General features: G+C 43.3%; 4 protein-coding genes across 19 annotated transcripts in view; 2 read left to right on the forward strand and 2 right to left on the reverse strand.

The window, feature by feature from the left end:
- The first annotated feature begins 289 nt into the window (after positions 1 to 289).
- LOC104803581 (DDB1- and CUL4-associated factor homolog 1-like) lies at positions 290 to 8,054 on the forward strand. 3 transcript variants are annotated; one of them, XM_010527544.2, is made up of 14 exons: positions 290 to 676; positions 799 to 877; positions 975 to 1,088; positions 1,168 to 1,328; positions 1,409 to 2,159; positions 2,249 to 2,346; positions 2,461 to 2,890; positions 2,975 to 3,538; positions 3,620 to 3,802; positions 3,903 to 4,373; positions 4,812 to 4,919; positions 4,997 to 5,156; positions 5,641 to 7,157; positions 7,255 to 8,054. In XM_010527544.2, the coding sequence occupies exons 1-14, from the start codon at positions 423 to 425 to the stop codon at positions 7,960 to 7,962; spliced, it is 5,598 nt and encodes a 1,865-aa protein (XP_010525846.1). In that variant the 5' UTR covers positions 290 to 422; the 3' UTR covers positions 7,963 to 8,054. The 3 variants fall into 3 exon arrangements, with proteins under 3 accessions (XP_010525846.1, XP_010525848.1, XP_010525847.1); XM_010527546.2 differs by having other exon boundaries at positions 2,464 to 2,890; positions 4,997 to 5,406; positions 5,726 to 7,157; XM_010527545.2 differs by having other exon boundaries at positions 2,464 to 2,890.
- A 430-nt stretch (positions 8,055 to 8,484) lies between these two features.
- LOC104803582 lies at positions 8,485 to 13,944 on the forward strand. Of its 13 annotated transcripts, none has more exons than XR_770235.1 (14): positions 8,485 to 8,826; positions 9,364 to 9,464; positions 9,581 to 9,755; positions 9,904 to 10,053; positions 10,138 to 10,225; positions 10,333 to 10,817; positions 10,904 to 11,006; positions 11,690 to 11,745; positions 12,143 to 12,249; positions 12,382 to 12,469; positions 12,697 to 13,006; positions 13,091 to 13,132; positions 13,224 to 13,368; positions 13,510 to 13,944. XR_770235.1 is itself a non-coding variant. In XM_010527547.1 (11 exons), exons 1-11 carry the CDS (start codon positions 8,686 to 8,688, stop codon positions 12,853 to 12,855), a joined length of 1,653 nt encoding a protein of 550 aa, XP_010525849.1. In that variant the 5' UTR covers positions 8,485 to 8,685; the 3' UTR covers positions 12,856 to 13,490. The 13 variants fall into 13 exon arrangements, 2 of the variants coding, with proteins under 2 accessions (XP_010525849.1, XP_010525851.1); XR_770237.1 differs by having other exon boundaries at positions 13,231 to 13,368; XR_770234.1 differs by having other exon boundaries at positions 12,697 to 13,002.
- Positions 13,506 to 14,357, reverse strand: LOC104804496 (serine/threonine-protein kinase HT1-like). Its single transcript, XM_010528809.1, has 2 exons — positions 13,967 to 14,357; positions 13,506 to 13,836 (listed from the first exon to the last, which is right to left on the reverse strand). Exons 1-2 carry the CDS (start codon positions 14,002 to 14,004, stop codon positions 13,506 to 13,508), a joined length of 369 nt encoding a protein of 122 aa, XP_010527111.1. The 5' UTR covers positions 14,005 to 14,357.
- Positions 14,358 to 14,441: 84 nt separating this feature from the next.
- LOC104803583 (serine/threonine-protein kinase HT1-like) overlaps positions 14,442 to 14,983 on the reverse strand; it is a 4,629-nt gene continuing 4,087 nt past the window's right edge. For both annotated transcript variants that reach the window (XM_010527551.1, XM_010527550.1), the window contains exon 5: positions 14,442 to 14,942. In XM_010527551.1, coding sequence (XP_010525853.1) covers positions 14,753 to 14,942 — 190 coding nt within the window. In that variant the 3' untranslated portion in view covers positions 14,442 to 14,752. The remainder of the gene's footprint in view (positions 14,943 to 14,983) is intronic.

The following is a 14,983-nucleotide window of genomic DNA, read 5'->3' on the forward strand; positions in this document are numbered from 1 at the left end:
CTTCGAAACCGAAACCGAATAAGCCACCTAGACGTCCGTTCCGTAAATCTTAAATTGGGCCGACCGGATCATATTGGGCCTAGTAATTGAACTGCTCATATTGGGCCGGAGATGTTTGGGCCTATTATCAGAAGGTGGGCTAGGTTTGCAGTTGAAGTGGGTTGTATTTTCATTGAAATATTTGTATTACATGTGATTACGACGTCGTCCGCTTTTTTGTCGCCTCCATCCACCGTCTCCTCACTCACGCTCCTCCTCCTAGGCTATATATATAAGCAGCCCGTCGCTTTGTTGTTGGGTTTTTTTTCTTCTCCTTGTTCCGTCTCTCTCTCGAATTTTCACGATCCTTCTGTCCAAAATTCTGGTATTGGAGTTTTGATTGATCGTCTGCTCCAGTTTTGTGCTTTGGAATCGTGTCGATAATGGATGCGGAAGGGCAAGGGCAAGCAGAGGTTCGTAATCCAACGGCGGAAGATGAACAACCGACGGAGGCGGCGTCCGGAGGAGCTTCCGGGGAAGAAGTAAGAGGAGAGCAGGACCGAGAAATGAGGAGCGCGGGTGACGAGCTTATTGAGAAAGCACAGAAGCTTATAGAGAAGATCACTTCCACTGCCAATAACCCTAGCCCTGCTATTCTCCATTCTCTCAGCAATCTCCTCGAATCGCAAGAATCTCTGTATGTCTCTCATTCTCCCTCCCTCTCTCTCTCTCTCTCTCTCTCTCTCTCTCTCTCTCTCTGGATGTATATATTTTGCTTCACAGTTGGTGTGACTTGACGAATGGTATTGGTTCCTACAGCTACATAGCGGAAAATGGGCATTCCTCTTCCAATGGTCGTGGTAGTCATAAGATTGGCAAGTTGTGTAACCTTATAAGGGTATGAAATCCGTCTTTTCATTCGTTGGTCGTTGTGCGTTGTTTCTTTCGTGGCTTTTTGGAGTCGTGACTTGTAATTCTGCGTTCCCTGTTGGCAGGATAATGATGAATTCTTCGAATTGATATCGTCAGTTTACTTTGAGAATACTTTCTCAACAGCGGTACAAGCAGCTTCTGCTAGGCTGCTACTGAATTGTTCGCTCACTTGGATGGTAAGGATACGTTATATTCTTGTTTCCAATCTTTTGTGTTTAGCTGTTTAGTTGGTTGATTATACTGTTGTGGTTTCAGTATCCCCACATTTTCGATGAATCTGTTTCGGAGAGCTTTAAAAGTTGGGTCATGAATGAAGCCGTCAAATTTCCGGGCGAATACCCGGGCAGGAAAGAAGTGTCGGATTCTGAAATGTTAAAGACTTATTCCACAGGGCTTCTTGCTATGTCTTTGCAAAGGTATTGATATCATCAGACTTGTCTCATCTCCTGCTTTTGTTGATCTGGTCGCTGAAGTCTAGCTTGTTTTTTTTCCATAGTGGTGGTCAACTAGTTGAAGATGCCTTGACATCAGGATTATCTGCCAAGCTTATGCGTTATCTTCGAGTACGGGTGATTGGGGAGACAAGCATGAGCCGGAGAGAGACCCTTCACTCTAAAGAACCCAAGCATGCATCACTAAAAGAAAGGGAAGAAGTGGGGAATCGGGTACGGAAGCTGGTGGATGACAGAAATTCAAATGATCATGCTATGGAGAGGGATATGGGCAGAGAGATGGGACAATCTGATGCTAGGCTTGAAGGTGAGGGGGATAGTGATGATGCGGAAAGATGGGATGTCTCAGGTGGCATTGATGATAAAGTGAAACCTGTAGATGATGATTTTGGAGGAGATGACCCTTCAAAACGCAGGCTTTACCGGTCAAAATCCAAGGGTAGAGGAAGGGTTAGTGAAGGCACGGCTGATAATGAAGTGGCATTGACCTCTCCTGGATCAGGTTGTCGTCGGGTTGTCAAGGAGAGGGGTCTGCCGAAAATTTCAGATCCGAAAATCACAGAAGAAAAGAGACGATGTCAGGGAAATATGAACTCTGGTGCTATGGACATAGAAAGAGAGGAGAATGACGAGTGTTTTCAAGGCTGCATTGTCGGAACCAAAGATATAACTGATTTAGTGAAGAAAGCAGTTGGAGCTGCTGAAGCGGAAGCTAGAGCTGCCAATGCACCTGCTGATGCTGTCAAAGCTGCTGGCGATGCTGCTGCCGAGCTCGTTAAAACTGCTTCTTTGGAGGTTTGTTATCTGATCAATCGGATTACAATGATTTCTATTTCTTTTCCCTCAAGATTATCATGTATGTCCTTTCCTTTGTAATTATCCAGGAATTTAAAGCCTCTGGTAATGAAGAAGCTGCTGTTTCTGCTGCTTCTCAAGCTGCTTCGACAGTGGTAGATGCTGCTATCGCTACTGAAGTTTCGAGGTTAGTGATGCTTTACCTTTTTGGATAATCATCTTGCACAGACTTCCATTTCTTGATTACAGTAGCTAATTACTAAGATGATATAATTTAAGGCTTTTAAATCTGTTTCGGTAGTAGGACCTCGAATTGCGCCCCTTTGGAGGAGACTACAAACCCAAATCGTGAGGAAACCGAGGCAGCTGATGATGTTGAGGAAATCTCACTTCCGGATATCGAATCCTTGGCCCTGTTACAGGAGAAATATTGCATTCAGTGCCTCGAGATTTTAGGGGAATATGTTGAGGTTCTTGGGCCGGTTCTACATGAAAAAGGGGTCGATGTGTGCATTCTGCTGCTGCAACGCAATTCCAAACGCGATAAATCCTCAAAAGTATCACCGTTATTACCTGATGTTATGAAGTTAATTTGTGCTTTGGCTGCACACCGGAAATTTGCTGCAATGTTTGTTGACCGGGGTGGAATACAGAAGCTACTTGCTGTTCCAAGGATTAATGAGACATTTTTCGGTCTTTCATCGTGCTTGTATACCATAGGCTCTCTTCAGGTAAATGAGAACTTCAACCAAGCTTACATTACTTGTGTTATATATTGTAAGGAAAAGTTTTCATGTTCCGTATATGATGTTCAGGGGATCATGGAACGGGTCTGTGCACTTCCCTCAGATGTTATTCATCAGGTGGTCGCCTTAGCTATTCAGCTTTTAGAATGTTCCCAGGATCAAGCCAGAAAAAACGCAGCCTTGTTCTTCGCTGCTGCTTTCGTCTTCAGAGCCATTCTAGACGGGTTTGATACTCAGGATGGTTTGCAGAAGTTTCTCGGGATTCTTAGAGATGCTGCCTCAGTTAGGACTGGCACAAATTCTGATCGGTCAGCTCCCGAAGTCTTGACGTCTTCAGAGAAACAGATGGCTTTTCACACCTGTTTCGCCTTGCGTCAATACTTTAGAGCTCATCTACTTTTACTCGTGGATTCCGTCCGGCCTAATAAAGGTAGTCGAGGTGGTGTACGGACTGTTCCCAGTATACGGGCTGCGTATAAACCGCTAGACGTCAGCAATGAAGCTGTAGATGCTGTCTTTCTTCAATTACAAAAGGACAGGAAGTTGGGTCCTGCCTTCGCGAGAATTCACTGGCCAGAAGTTAATAGTTTTCTACTGTATTCTGGACATGTTACCTTGTTGGAGTTGTGTCAGGTAAAAACCTATATTGTGTTTTATGCATGTACATCGTTTTATTCATCCTTGCGTTTTAACATTTTCCGGTCGTATTTGCAGACACCGCCAGTTGATCGTTATCTGCACGATCTGCTCCAGTATGCCTTTGGTGTACTTCACATTGTTACATCCGTACCTGCCGGCCGCAAAGCAATTGTTAATGCCAATCTGAGCAATAATCGTGTTGGCATTGCTGTCATCCTCGATGCAGCAAATATTGCCAACAGCATTGTAGATCCCGAGGTGAGCAATCGTTTTCCATCATTGTTGATTTGGATTTCCATCTTCTAGGTCTTGTTATTATTACATAACCTTTGTTTGTTTAATATATCTGTTATTGCAGACCATACAGCCAGCCCTGAATGTCTTAATAAACCTCGTGTGTCCTCCACCTTCAATCAGCAACAAATCCCATCTGCTTGCTCTAAGTCAAGTAGCGAGTGGTCCCGTTACTGAGACCAAGAAAGAAGATCGTAATATTTCAGACCGAACTGCAGATGTTTCTGCGGGCACTCAGTCCACCGCTACTAATGCTTTGCAAACTCCGTCATCGGGTTTGGTTGGGGACCGTAGAATATCCTTAGGTGCTGGAACAGGCTCTGCTGGTCTTGCTGCTCAATTGGAGCAGGTTTATCGTCAAGCACGACAAGCAGTTCGCACCAACAATGGTATAAAGATTCTTCTAAATCTTCTCCAGCCCAGAATATACGTTACCCCTCCCGCTAGCCCCGATTGCCTTCGAGCACTTGCTTGCAGAGTCCTTCTCGGTTTGGCTAGAGATGATGCAATTGCTCAAATATTGACTAAACTTCAGGTAGAATATTGAATTTATTGTTCCTGTTAGGGGTGGGTGTTTCAGTTCAGGTTTGGTTCCTTTTTGTTCGGATTCAGTTCTTTCAGTTTTAGAAAATCTATATCCATTCGAGTTTTATGTTATATTTGGTTTGGTTCGTGTTCAGTTCGGTTTCGGTTCATGCTTGAGTTTTAGTGATAAAAATACTTATTTTCTAAAGAAATTTACAGTTCGGTTATTTTTATATTCGGTTTGGGTTTGGTTTTCCAGTTATAAAATATGATAAACATTTAGTTTTCATATCGGGTTTGATTCGGCTATTATTATGTATTATTAGGTTCGGTTTGGTTTATGAATAACCGAATCAAATGCCTACCCCTAGTTCCCGTCTCTCTCTGTGTGATTGATTTTGTTGATGTGAGAGATAAGTTCACTGACTTTTTTAAATTGGTTTTCTAGGTCGGTAAGAGGCTTTCAGAATTAATCCGAGATTCAGGTGGGCAAACTGGGACGGATCAGGGCAGATGGCAAGCCGAACTTGCTCAAGTTGCGCTCGAGCTCATCGCGGTAAAAAATCAATCGGTTTTTGTCTTGTTTTATCGGAAAGTATATTTCTCGATATTAAGATTTTCATTTGTTTGCAGATAGTGACGAATTCGGGACGTGCCACCACATTGACGGCTACTGATGCGGCTACTCCGACGCTCCGACGGATAGAAAGAGCTGCCATTGCTGCGGCAACGCCTGTAACTTATGACTCGAAGGAGCTTCTTCTCCTTATTCACGAGCATCTCCAGGCATCTGGTCTTTCCGATAGTGCGATGGCTTTGTTAAAGGAAGCCGAGTTATCGCCTTTGCCTTCCTTGGCTCCTCCTTCTTCTATTGCTTACTCTTCTACTCAAGAGACACTTATACCTGTGGCTCAGCAACAATGGCCCTCTGGTCGTGTTAATGGCGGATTTTTCTTTACCAGCAAGCCGAAAGTCGGTGCAAATGATGAAGAACCTGGTTCGAGATGCAATCCAGTTTTGTCCGGGAAGAAGAAACCGTTTACTTTCTCGCCTAGTTTCAGTTTCCAGATGAGAAATCAACCCCTCTCTCGTGATTCACAGCATCATTCTATACCGAAACTGAATACTGCTTGTGTAGATACATCAGAAGTTCGTGCAGAATCAGCCGTCAAGACTGATCCCGATGCGGAAGCTCAGTTTAAAACACCGATTATAATGTGTAATTTATGACTCGAAGGAGCTTCTTCTCCTTATTCACGAGCATCTCCAGGCATCTGGTCTTTCCGATAGTGCGATGGCTTTGTTAAAGGAAGCCGAGTTATCGCCTTTGCCTTCCTTGGCTCCTCCTTCTTCTATTGCTTACTCTTCTACTCAAGAGACACTTATACCTGTGGCTCAGCAACAATGGCCCTCTGGTCGTGTTAATGGCGGATTTTTCTTTACCAGCAAGCCGAAAGTCGGTGCAAATGATGAAGAACCTGGTTCGAGATGCAATCCAGTTTTGTCCGGGAAGAAGAAACCGTTTACTTTCTCGCCTAGTTTCAGTTTCCAGATGAGAAATCAACCCCTCTCTCGTGATTCACAGCATCATTCTATACCGAAACTGAATACTGCTTGTGTAGATACATCAGAAGTTCGTGCAGAATCAGCCGTCAAGACTGATCCCGATGCGGAAGCTCAGTTTAAAACACCGATTATAATGTCAAGGAAACGGAAATTGTCTGAGCTGAAAGACTCGGGACTGTCTGTGTCTGGGAAGAGAATGAACACTGGTGAGTTGGGACCCCGATCCCCAGCTTGTGCAACACCCGTTTCTTTCCGCAGGAATTCACTCCTTGCAGATAGTGCGGGTTTCCTAACACCGGCTTCAACTTTGGATGCCAACCCGTCGGGGAATCCGAGAATGGGCCAGATGACTCCTGCTTCTCAGCAAAAGCTTCCCAATGATCCACAGCCTTCGAATCCTGAACGGTTAACCCTAGACTCTCTCGTGGTTCAGTACTTGAAGCATCAGCACAGGCAGTGCCCAGCTCCCATCACGACTCTTCCGCCTCTGTCTCTCCTGCATCCGCATGTCTGCCCGGAACCCAAACGGGCACTCGAAGCTCCACTAAACATCACGGGCCGACTCGGCACACGTGAACTCCAGAGTTTCTACGAAGGCGTTCATGGTAATCGTCGAGATCGTCAGTTTGTTTTCAGCAGGTTCAAGCCATGGAGAACCTGTCGGGATGAGATCAGTGCCCTCTTGACGTGTGTTACATTTCTCGGCGATTCTTCCCATATAGCAGTTGGTAGTCACTCTGGAGAGCTCAAGGTATTCGATTCTAACTCGGGAAATGTGCTCGAGAGTTGCTCTGGTCACCAGTCCCCGGTTACCATCGTCCAGTCATACATCTCGGGTGAGACGCAGTTGTTGCTTTCGTCGAGCTCCATGGATGTACGGCTCTGGGATGCGTCCTCGATCACCAGTGGACCTATGCATTCTGTCGAGGGATGCAAATCCGCGAGATTCAGCAATTCGGGTACACGGTTCGCTGCTCTTTCCTGCGAAGCCGCGAGAGAAATTCTTCTTTACGACGTTGGGACGTGCAAATTGGATATGAAACTGACCGACACATCAACCAGTTCGACTTCTCGAGGTCATGCCTATTCTCTCGTACACTTCAATCCTTCAGACTCGATGATTCTGTGGAATGGTTCACTGTGGGATCCGCGAGTTCCTGACCCTATACAACGCCTTGATCAATTCTCGGATTATGGTGGCGGTGGTTTTCATCCTTCCGGGAACGAGGTATTGAGAAATCTGTCATTCGTTTGCATCCGAAATCTGTTGCTTTATGTAACCTTTGTCTGAATGGTTTCCCCCAAAACTCTGTTGGTTTCGACAGGTGATAATAAACTCCGAGGTCTGGGATCTGAGGAACTACAGGCTTCTTCGAAGCGTACCGTCGCTTGACCAGACGACGATAACGTTCAATTCCAGGGGAGATGTCATATATGCGATACTGAGGCGAAACCTCGACGACGTGATGTCAGCCGTTCACATGCGTCGGGTGAAGCACCCGTTGTTTGCAGCTTTTCGAACTATCGATGCCGTCAACTACTCCGACATCGCCACCATACCTGTCGATCGTTGTGTCCTCGACTTCGCCATGGAACGGACGGACTCATTCGCCGGTTTGATCACAATGGACGACCAAGAAGAGATGCTTTCGTCGGCCAGGATCTACGAGATTGGCAGGAGACGACCGACGGACGACGACTCCGATCCGGACGATGCGGAGACAGAGGACGAAGACGAGGATGATGAAGACGACGAAGGCGACTTGGACCCGATTCTCGGGCCGGGCAGTGATGGCAGCAACAGCGGAGATGACGACGATGACGATATTAGCAGCGGAGACGAAGACGAGAGTGCGAGCGATTTGGAGGAGGAAGAGAGGCAGTTGCTGATGGGCGGTGGGGGTGGTTTGATCGAGATCTTCACTGGGGAAGACGACGAAAACGATGAAGACGACAACGAGGAAGATGATGAAGACATGTATGATTCCATGAGCAGTGGTGATGACTATGCCGGCAATGTCCTTCCTTTCTGAGATTCCCATTTCCCTTTCTGTTGCTTAAAAGTTTTGATAATAATGTAATTATTATTTTTAATATATTCCTCATCTTATTATTTATCATTATATGGTCTTCCGTCTTCGTGATGTCTCTGTGAACTGAGCTCCTAATTACCTGGATTGCATTTTGGTTTCCGATTCGATTTTTTTTTTTTTTGTATTTAGTTTTTTCGATTTTAACAAATCTATGTTTATTCAAGTTTTATGTTAGATTTGATTAAGTTTTGATTTGTATTCGGTTTTTAACTACAAAAATGTTTTTTTAAAGAAATTATGATTTTTAGTTATTTTTATTGATGAGGTTTGAATTTAGTTTTTCATCAATAAAAATATCATAATAATTAGGATTTTATTTTAGGTTTGATTATGATTACGTGTTCTTAAGTTTAGATATGTTCAATTTTATAAATAATCAACTCAGATTAACTGGAATATATATATATCTGTATATGTATATATATTAATTGGTTTTACCCTACAAGATAGGGCAGTTCTGAGGAAAAGGGCTGGGTTCTGCCTTGCAACTTACAAATAACACGAGCGGGCTCTGCGACTTGCGACTGTTGTATGCTCAACACTGTTATTTCTGAAAAGCGATTTAGCGGGCTCTGAAAACTCTGCGGATACCTGCGCTCTGCTTCCCAGACGATTTTCCGGCGACGAGCGACACCGGAGAGACGATATTTGAGAGGTGTTATTATGTTAAGGAAGATGACGGAAGAAGGAGAGGCATTGACATTTCCTATGATGAGGGAATCGGAGGCTGCTTCTCGACTCAAATCCACTGTTTCCTATTTGCTTCCTCAACTCTCCGACGATTACTCCGATGACGTCCTCGCTGTTAGTCCTCTCTCTCTCTTCTTCTTTTTCCTCGTCTTCTTCTCAAGAGATTTCCTAGTTTTTTTTTAATTGGACGGCTCTTTTACGTACTATTTTCTGCTTTTAGATGTATGATATAGTTGCGGATTCTTCGTGTCTCTCATTTTTGTTTATGATTTTTTCCTACGCGTTTGGTCTTAGCTCCGTGTGTTCCTTCTCCTTGTCGAAGGATTCTCTGCGATTTTTGCGGTTATTTTGATTGTTCTGTGAAAAAAAAATATTGTTGGAATTTACCGGCTGATGCTCGTGCATAAGGCCATGGTGAATAAGGATTTTTCTGAGCGTCTGGCTTGACTTGCGGGAGCTATATACGTGTGTGTAGATTTGTGTGTGTGTATATATATAAGCTCGTATAAATACCGAATGTATACACTTCGTATGCGCTGATTTTATCTTTGTTGCTCTGAAAATTTGATTTGAAGCTTGATATATCACTCCGACCCTTGTCATAGTGAGGAGACAAAGTTCGTGGTAAATGATATCATGGTCTTGTTTCAGGAGTACATCACAGTGCTTGTTTGTAATGGAAAGAGTCAGCGTCAGGCAAGAGAAGATTTGCAGGCATTTCTTGGGGATCAATCTGAAGGATTTGTTTCCTGGTTGGCTTTCTTCTAATGCCCTTCCCGTTACGTTGAATTATATATGCTCTTTGACAGGAATCAATGACACTGAGCAGCTACTACTATGCACCTTAAATAAATATTTTTGTTCATAGCTTATGGGAACTCCTCCGGAAGGAACTCTCTCGAGATGGACTGGAAAATTTTGCTTCTGACCCTATGGCTCCTGCTGAGTTTGGTGCCCATGATAATCTCATGAACAGACATTCAAACTCTGAAGGGACTAAGGACTATACGAACAACACCTTCAGTATTGCTACTGGTGTAAAGGTAACACTATGGCACATATCTCTTTTGTATATGTTAATGCGTGCTAGTTCTTGGGCAAGTTTTCAATGCGAACAGCTTTGTAGACGAATATCGAAAACACTTCAGTGATATATCATCGTAAGTAAAAGATATGAGGATATTACAACAGGGTCGCATTAATGGTTCTTCCAGAAGGCTGAAAGCAACAGAGAATGATGATTGGAATTCATCCCCTTCCATTTACTCAAGAAAGCTAAGCTCGATTGTGGTTTCAGGTTTTCAGCAACCAGGTGGTATGAATCCCGATAAATTTGAGAAGGTTGGAACATTTGACCCTTGGGTTGGTTTTTTAATGTTGCGAGCATTTTCTATAGCTAACATCGAAATTGCTTATCTAGAGCAGACTGCCCATCAAAGTAGTCGAGCTATGCAGCAGCCGTGCTTACCAAAAGAAGAAACGAATACTAAGTACTCTCAATCTATACAACCAGGTACAATTTATGTTGAATACAATTGAAACCCTATGATACTTAAAAATGACTTTTCATGATTAGGAATTTCACTTGAAGCTGATTTCCGCTCATAAAACAATTTCCAGTAGGGCTTGTCTCTGACGGATATTGTGATGCACCTTCTTATTGCAAAACGAAGCCTCGCATTAGTGTTTGGGATCGTTTGGGCTCCCTAAACTCTGATCTGTTCAAGGACTTAAAGAATCCTCGAATGCCTGAGACTGATATTCAGTCACATGAGAAGCAAATACCTCACGCGAATGGACCGGCGTTTCTTGCAGCTAATGGTGAACATTTCAAGAGATTTCAAAGAGAAGTTACTGCTGTTGGTAACAGGCATAAAAGCTTCCAATCTCACACAGCTAGGCAACTGGAGACTGGAATTATTACGTGCAATGGACCTCCTATGGCCCATAACCGCACTAGTAAGAGGCGGTATGGGGACATATGCTCTAATGCCGGTGATGATTCAGTCAATCAGGTTAGTAGAGTTCTCCACAGAGAACCATCACAGGATATCGAGAGGCCCAAGTCACTTTCCTATCTATCTGCGAAGTCAGATCTTCTCTCGGTATGTCCTGTGCCATATGAATGCTGCCATTGGTTTTTCTTTGGATTCCTTGCATCTTGAAAGATTGTTTTTTATTCTTCCATTAGGAAATACTGAACACAAAGAAAAAACTGCTTCAAATTGAAATGCGAATTCTTCAATCAAAACAGCTGAAGAAACAAAAAGTCGGAGCATTGCCATCAGAGTCTGGTAAGGCAAATCTACCACTTCAAAGTGCTGTCTAGAAAACTTGATCGTTGGAAGCTGCAGGCAATTGTCTTCATCTTAGTCATTAAAAGCAAAAATCCAAATGTCAAATGATGACTAACTGCAATTAGTTCTTGTGTCTTGTTACAAACTGATATTGGCCATGGAACATGAGAAATAATCAAATGGATTTCTAGTTACTTTCGATTCAAGTGTTCATGGTTGAGCGTTACTCGACTCATTAGGATGTGATGGAAGGAAAATCATTACAGAAATAAAGGTTAAGAAGGTAGTCACTGTGTATCAGATACAGAAGTGCTTAATATGACATGTGGGAATATGATATACCGCTTGATTAGTAGAGATTTAAGGTTCCGGCATTGATTATTTGTTCTATTCTATGAGAGAGATGCTGCTACTTTTGGCCTTCCACTTAAAAAGCCATTAATTGGTTAGGGATCTTGGTAAAATACCTTCTCTTTCTAGTCCTGACCTTGCTGCTTGCCAAAGAAACAGTATATCGTAATGCGGATCTTTTAAGCTCATTGAGAAGTAGCCGCGATTAAGCTTTTGTATGTGTCAGAATTAGTTTTTTCCTGCTTGTAGTCGTGCTAGTTTTCCTGTTTCGCTTACCTAGAGGACCAGTATCTTTCATAATTTATCGGTTCAGTAATTATATTGTGCAGGTGAATTGCAGGCTCGACAAGATGACGTGGAGTCAAAATCTATCCATGTTACAAATGTAATAATCTTTTCCATTCTCTCTTGTCTTTCAGCGTTTTACCTCCAACTCCTGTTTCAAACTTTTTCACTTGCATGGTACAAAAATCTTTACCCAATTCACCGGTCGCCCCATTTCAATGTATTGAGCCATTGGCATTCATCTCCATGCTAAGCCTATATTTTGTTACTCTACTGAAGTGACCTTCCACACATGATCCTTAACAGTCACAGTTAAGTTTCGGTCTAATTCTCTCGAACTTTGATGTGTCCCAGATTTCTCTATTGGAAGGTCTGATTGTTAATGTGGTACCCTTTGAATATGTTTAAGGAATCTGATGGTTATATGCAGCATTTATTTTCACTGGACAGAAGAAACATCTAGAATACATGAAATATTTTCCCCCATGAACTGTCAGGTACATTTTGCAGCAACTGAAGAAGCTATATCAGTGTTCTTCGCCAAGTGTGGAGCTGTTGAAAATGTTGTTATTGTAACTAACCCGGAAAGTTTGAAGCCAATAGGGTAATTGTTTTCTTCAACCCGTAATCCGTTGTTTGTTTTTCTAGAGATTTCGCAGATTCATTAAACAAGATATTTGTCCTTACTTTAGTTGCTTTAAGGGAGATCTCTAATGTCTAAAAGCTCCTTCTCTAGGGCTGCTTTCGTTACTTTTGCAAGCAAGGAGTCAGTTGACAGAGCAATATTGCTGAGTGGTAGTGCATTCTATTCAAGGACAGTGAAGGTACGGTTTGTTTCCTCTTAAACATTAATCATTTCAACAGCCGAGATCTTCATTGGTCCTTGCTTATTGTTATTTCTCCATATATATATATATAACCCAATTGATATATGCTGCAACAATAAGATTCGTCACGTGAGAGACATTTTCTAGAGTTCAACATTTGTTGGCGTCAAACTCACTCACAGTGCAATCTGTCTATGGCATATCAACTTTTCCATATAGTCCAGGTCATGAGGTCAGCAGATGTAACTGCCGGAACAGAAACGTTGACCAAGACCAACAGAAGCAGCCTCTCAGGACCACCATTCAACCGCAGGAGCCGTCATCTACAATGGCTCCGTGACTCCGACTCCACTCCTTCCCCATCAGAAGCACTGTTTTACTGAAACACAGTCACCGCCCCAGAGGAATCTTCTTGTTCCTCACCCCCTCGGATATCTTCTTCCTTGGAGCCGGCGATTTCGATTTGGACTGTACAGCTTAACTCAGGAACCGTAGTAAATACGCAGAAGCGGCAGAATAGAGCATGAAGAGTTGGTGACAAACACTTGTACAAGTTTTTTCCTTCACGTCTACTGCTCCCAATTCATTTTTGACGTCGTTTTTAATTGAGTTTTGCAGCTCTAAAACGGTACCGGGTATATCTCTCGATATTATACATTGGTATTGGGTTCCACTCTCCACATCCTTTTATACTGTCATTGCTTGAGAAAACATAACCAGCTAAACTGATCTTGATGTTGATATGAAAAAGTGTTTAGGGGATGAGTTTACGAGGCGATGAATACGTACAGCAGTTACAAGTGAAGTGCAGGAGACAGAGAAAGACGGTACTACACATCAAAAGCTACTCTACCACAAAAACGGAAACCAAAACACTTCGGACGCACAATCCTAACGTACGATTTCTTCTCTCTCCCTCTTTTTTTTTTCTTAATACAAAAATCTAAAAGGTGTTACTTCTCGTCTTATCTCGGGAACGACATGCATTCATGAACACAAAATTAATCTCAATCCATTCTTCTCGTCCTATCGGTTAGCCCATGCAATATCTGAAACGGGCTTTCCGCACTGTCGTCATCACTACCTCAGTTTCAGCGGCTTCGAGCATTTTCACCATCTCAGGAAACGACGGGCGAACCTCGGGATTGGAGTCCCGGCAGCGGGTCATGATCTCGCTCAGTACAGGGATGCAATCCCTCGGGATGGTCGGACGTACACCCCTGTTCACCACCGCAAACGCCGCTTGTACTGCTGCCATGTTTCGGAACGGTAAAAGACCTGCGATTAGCTCCCACAGAACAATTCCAAAACTATACGCGTCCACTTTCTGGGTGTAACGCCTATTCTGGATCATTTCTCTGCAACTGTAAAGAGGGCAAGAGATTACGAGAGATACAGATAATAGAGGACACGGCAAAAAAAGATGAGCTCTGAATATAGCAGTGCTTGAAAATCGCAGAAAAAACAAGAAATGATAGATCTGTTTCTACTTACTGTGCCATCCATCGATAAGTCCCGGACTCTGGTATCATATCTTCGGGCTTGACCTCAATTCGCGCGACGCCAAGTATGCAATATTGATGGAGCTATCAGCGGCTATCAGACTTCAAATCCCGGTGAGTAAAGTTAGGTCCGTGCGCAAATGCCATGCCCCTGGCAACGTCTAGATTTATTTTGCCTCTTCGTCAGGAAATGCCTAACCGAACCTCCCTTGGCATACTCCGTCACGATGCACCAAACCATCGGCTTTCGAGACGCACCGATATACCTAACGATGTTTGGGTGCTTCGAATCGAAACCTCATGCCGAAACTGCTGTTCCCATGGTCTGTGCCTTTTTCCGGCCTCTCAGAGTATTTTAACCCAAACCCTTTCTTCTATTTCACGCATACATACATACATAAATACATCACAATCGTAAGACCCAAATATCATATAATTTCTAATAAGGAAATTCAATTATAACCTCATAAAGCAAAGGCTCCGATATTACATTGTCATTAAGTGACATGAAAAGAGTGTCAAAGCTCTTCTTATATGAATCACAGAGAGCCTCCCACATAACTGCTTCAATCCCACTGTATTCTTCAACTCGGAACAACAAAACGACAAAATACCCAAACACAACCACATACACGCATACATACACACATACATATATATATATATATATATATATATATATATATATAACACATACGCAAAGCTTTTTCCTCTGGATTCTATCCCTCATAATGGGTTTTGTTTCTTCATCTTCCTTCTCGTGTGTTCTTCTCTGGACTCAGTCAATTGTCATCGGTTGAACACAACACCTAAACCTGGCCTTACGTACAGTGGTGAGTATCTCGGTCTCAGCACGTTCGAGCATCGTCACAATCTCCGTGAACGGTGGACGGACTTCCGGGTCAGCGTCCCAGCAACGAGCCATGATGTCGCTAAGCACTGGAAGGCACTCGTTAGGGATCGGCGGGCTTACCCCTCTGTTCACCGAACTCTCTCGAGATGGACTGGA

Source organism: Tarenaya hassleriana, unplaced genomic scaffold, assembly GCF_000463585.1.
Source record: "Tarenaya hassleriana unplaced genomic scaffold, ASM46358v1 Cleome9, whole genome shotgun sequence".
Lineage (NCBI taxonomy): Eukaryota > Viridiplantae > Streptophyta > Magnoliopsida > Brassicales > Cleomaceae > Tarenaya > Tarenaya hassleriana.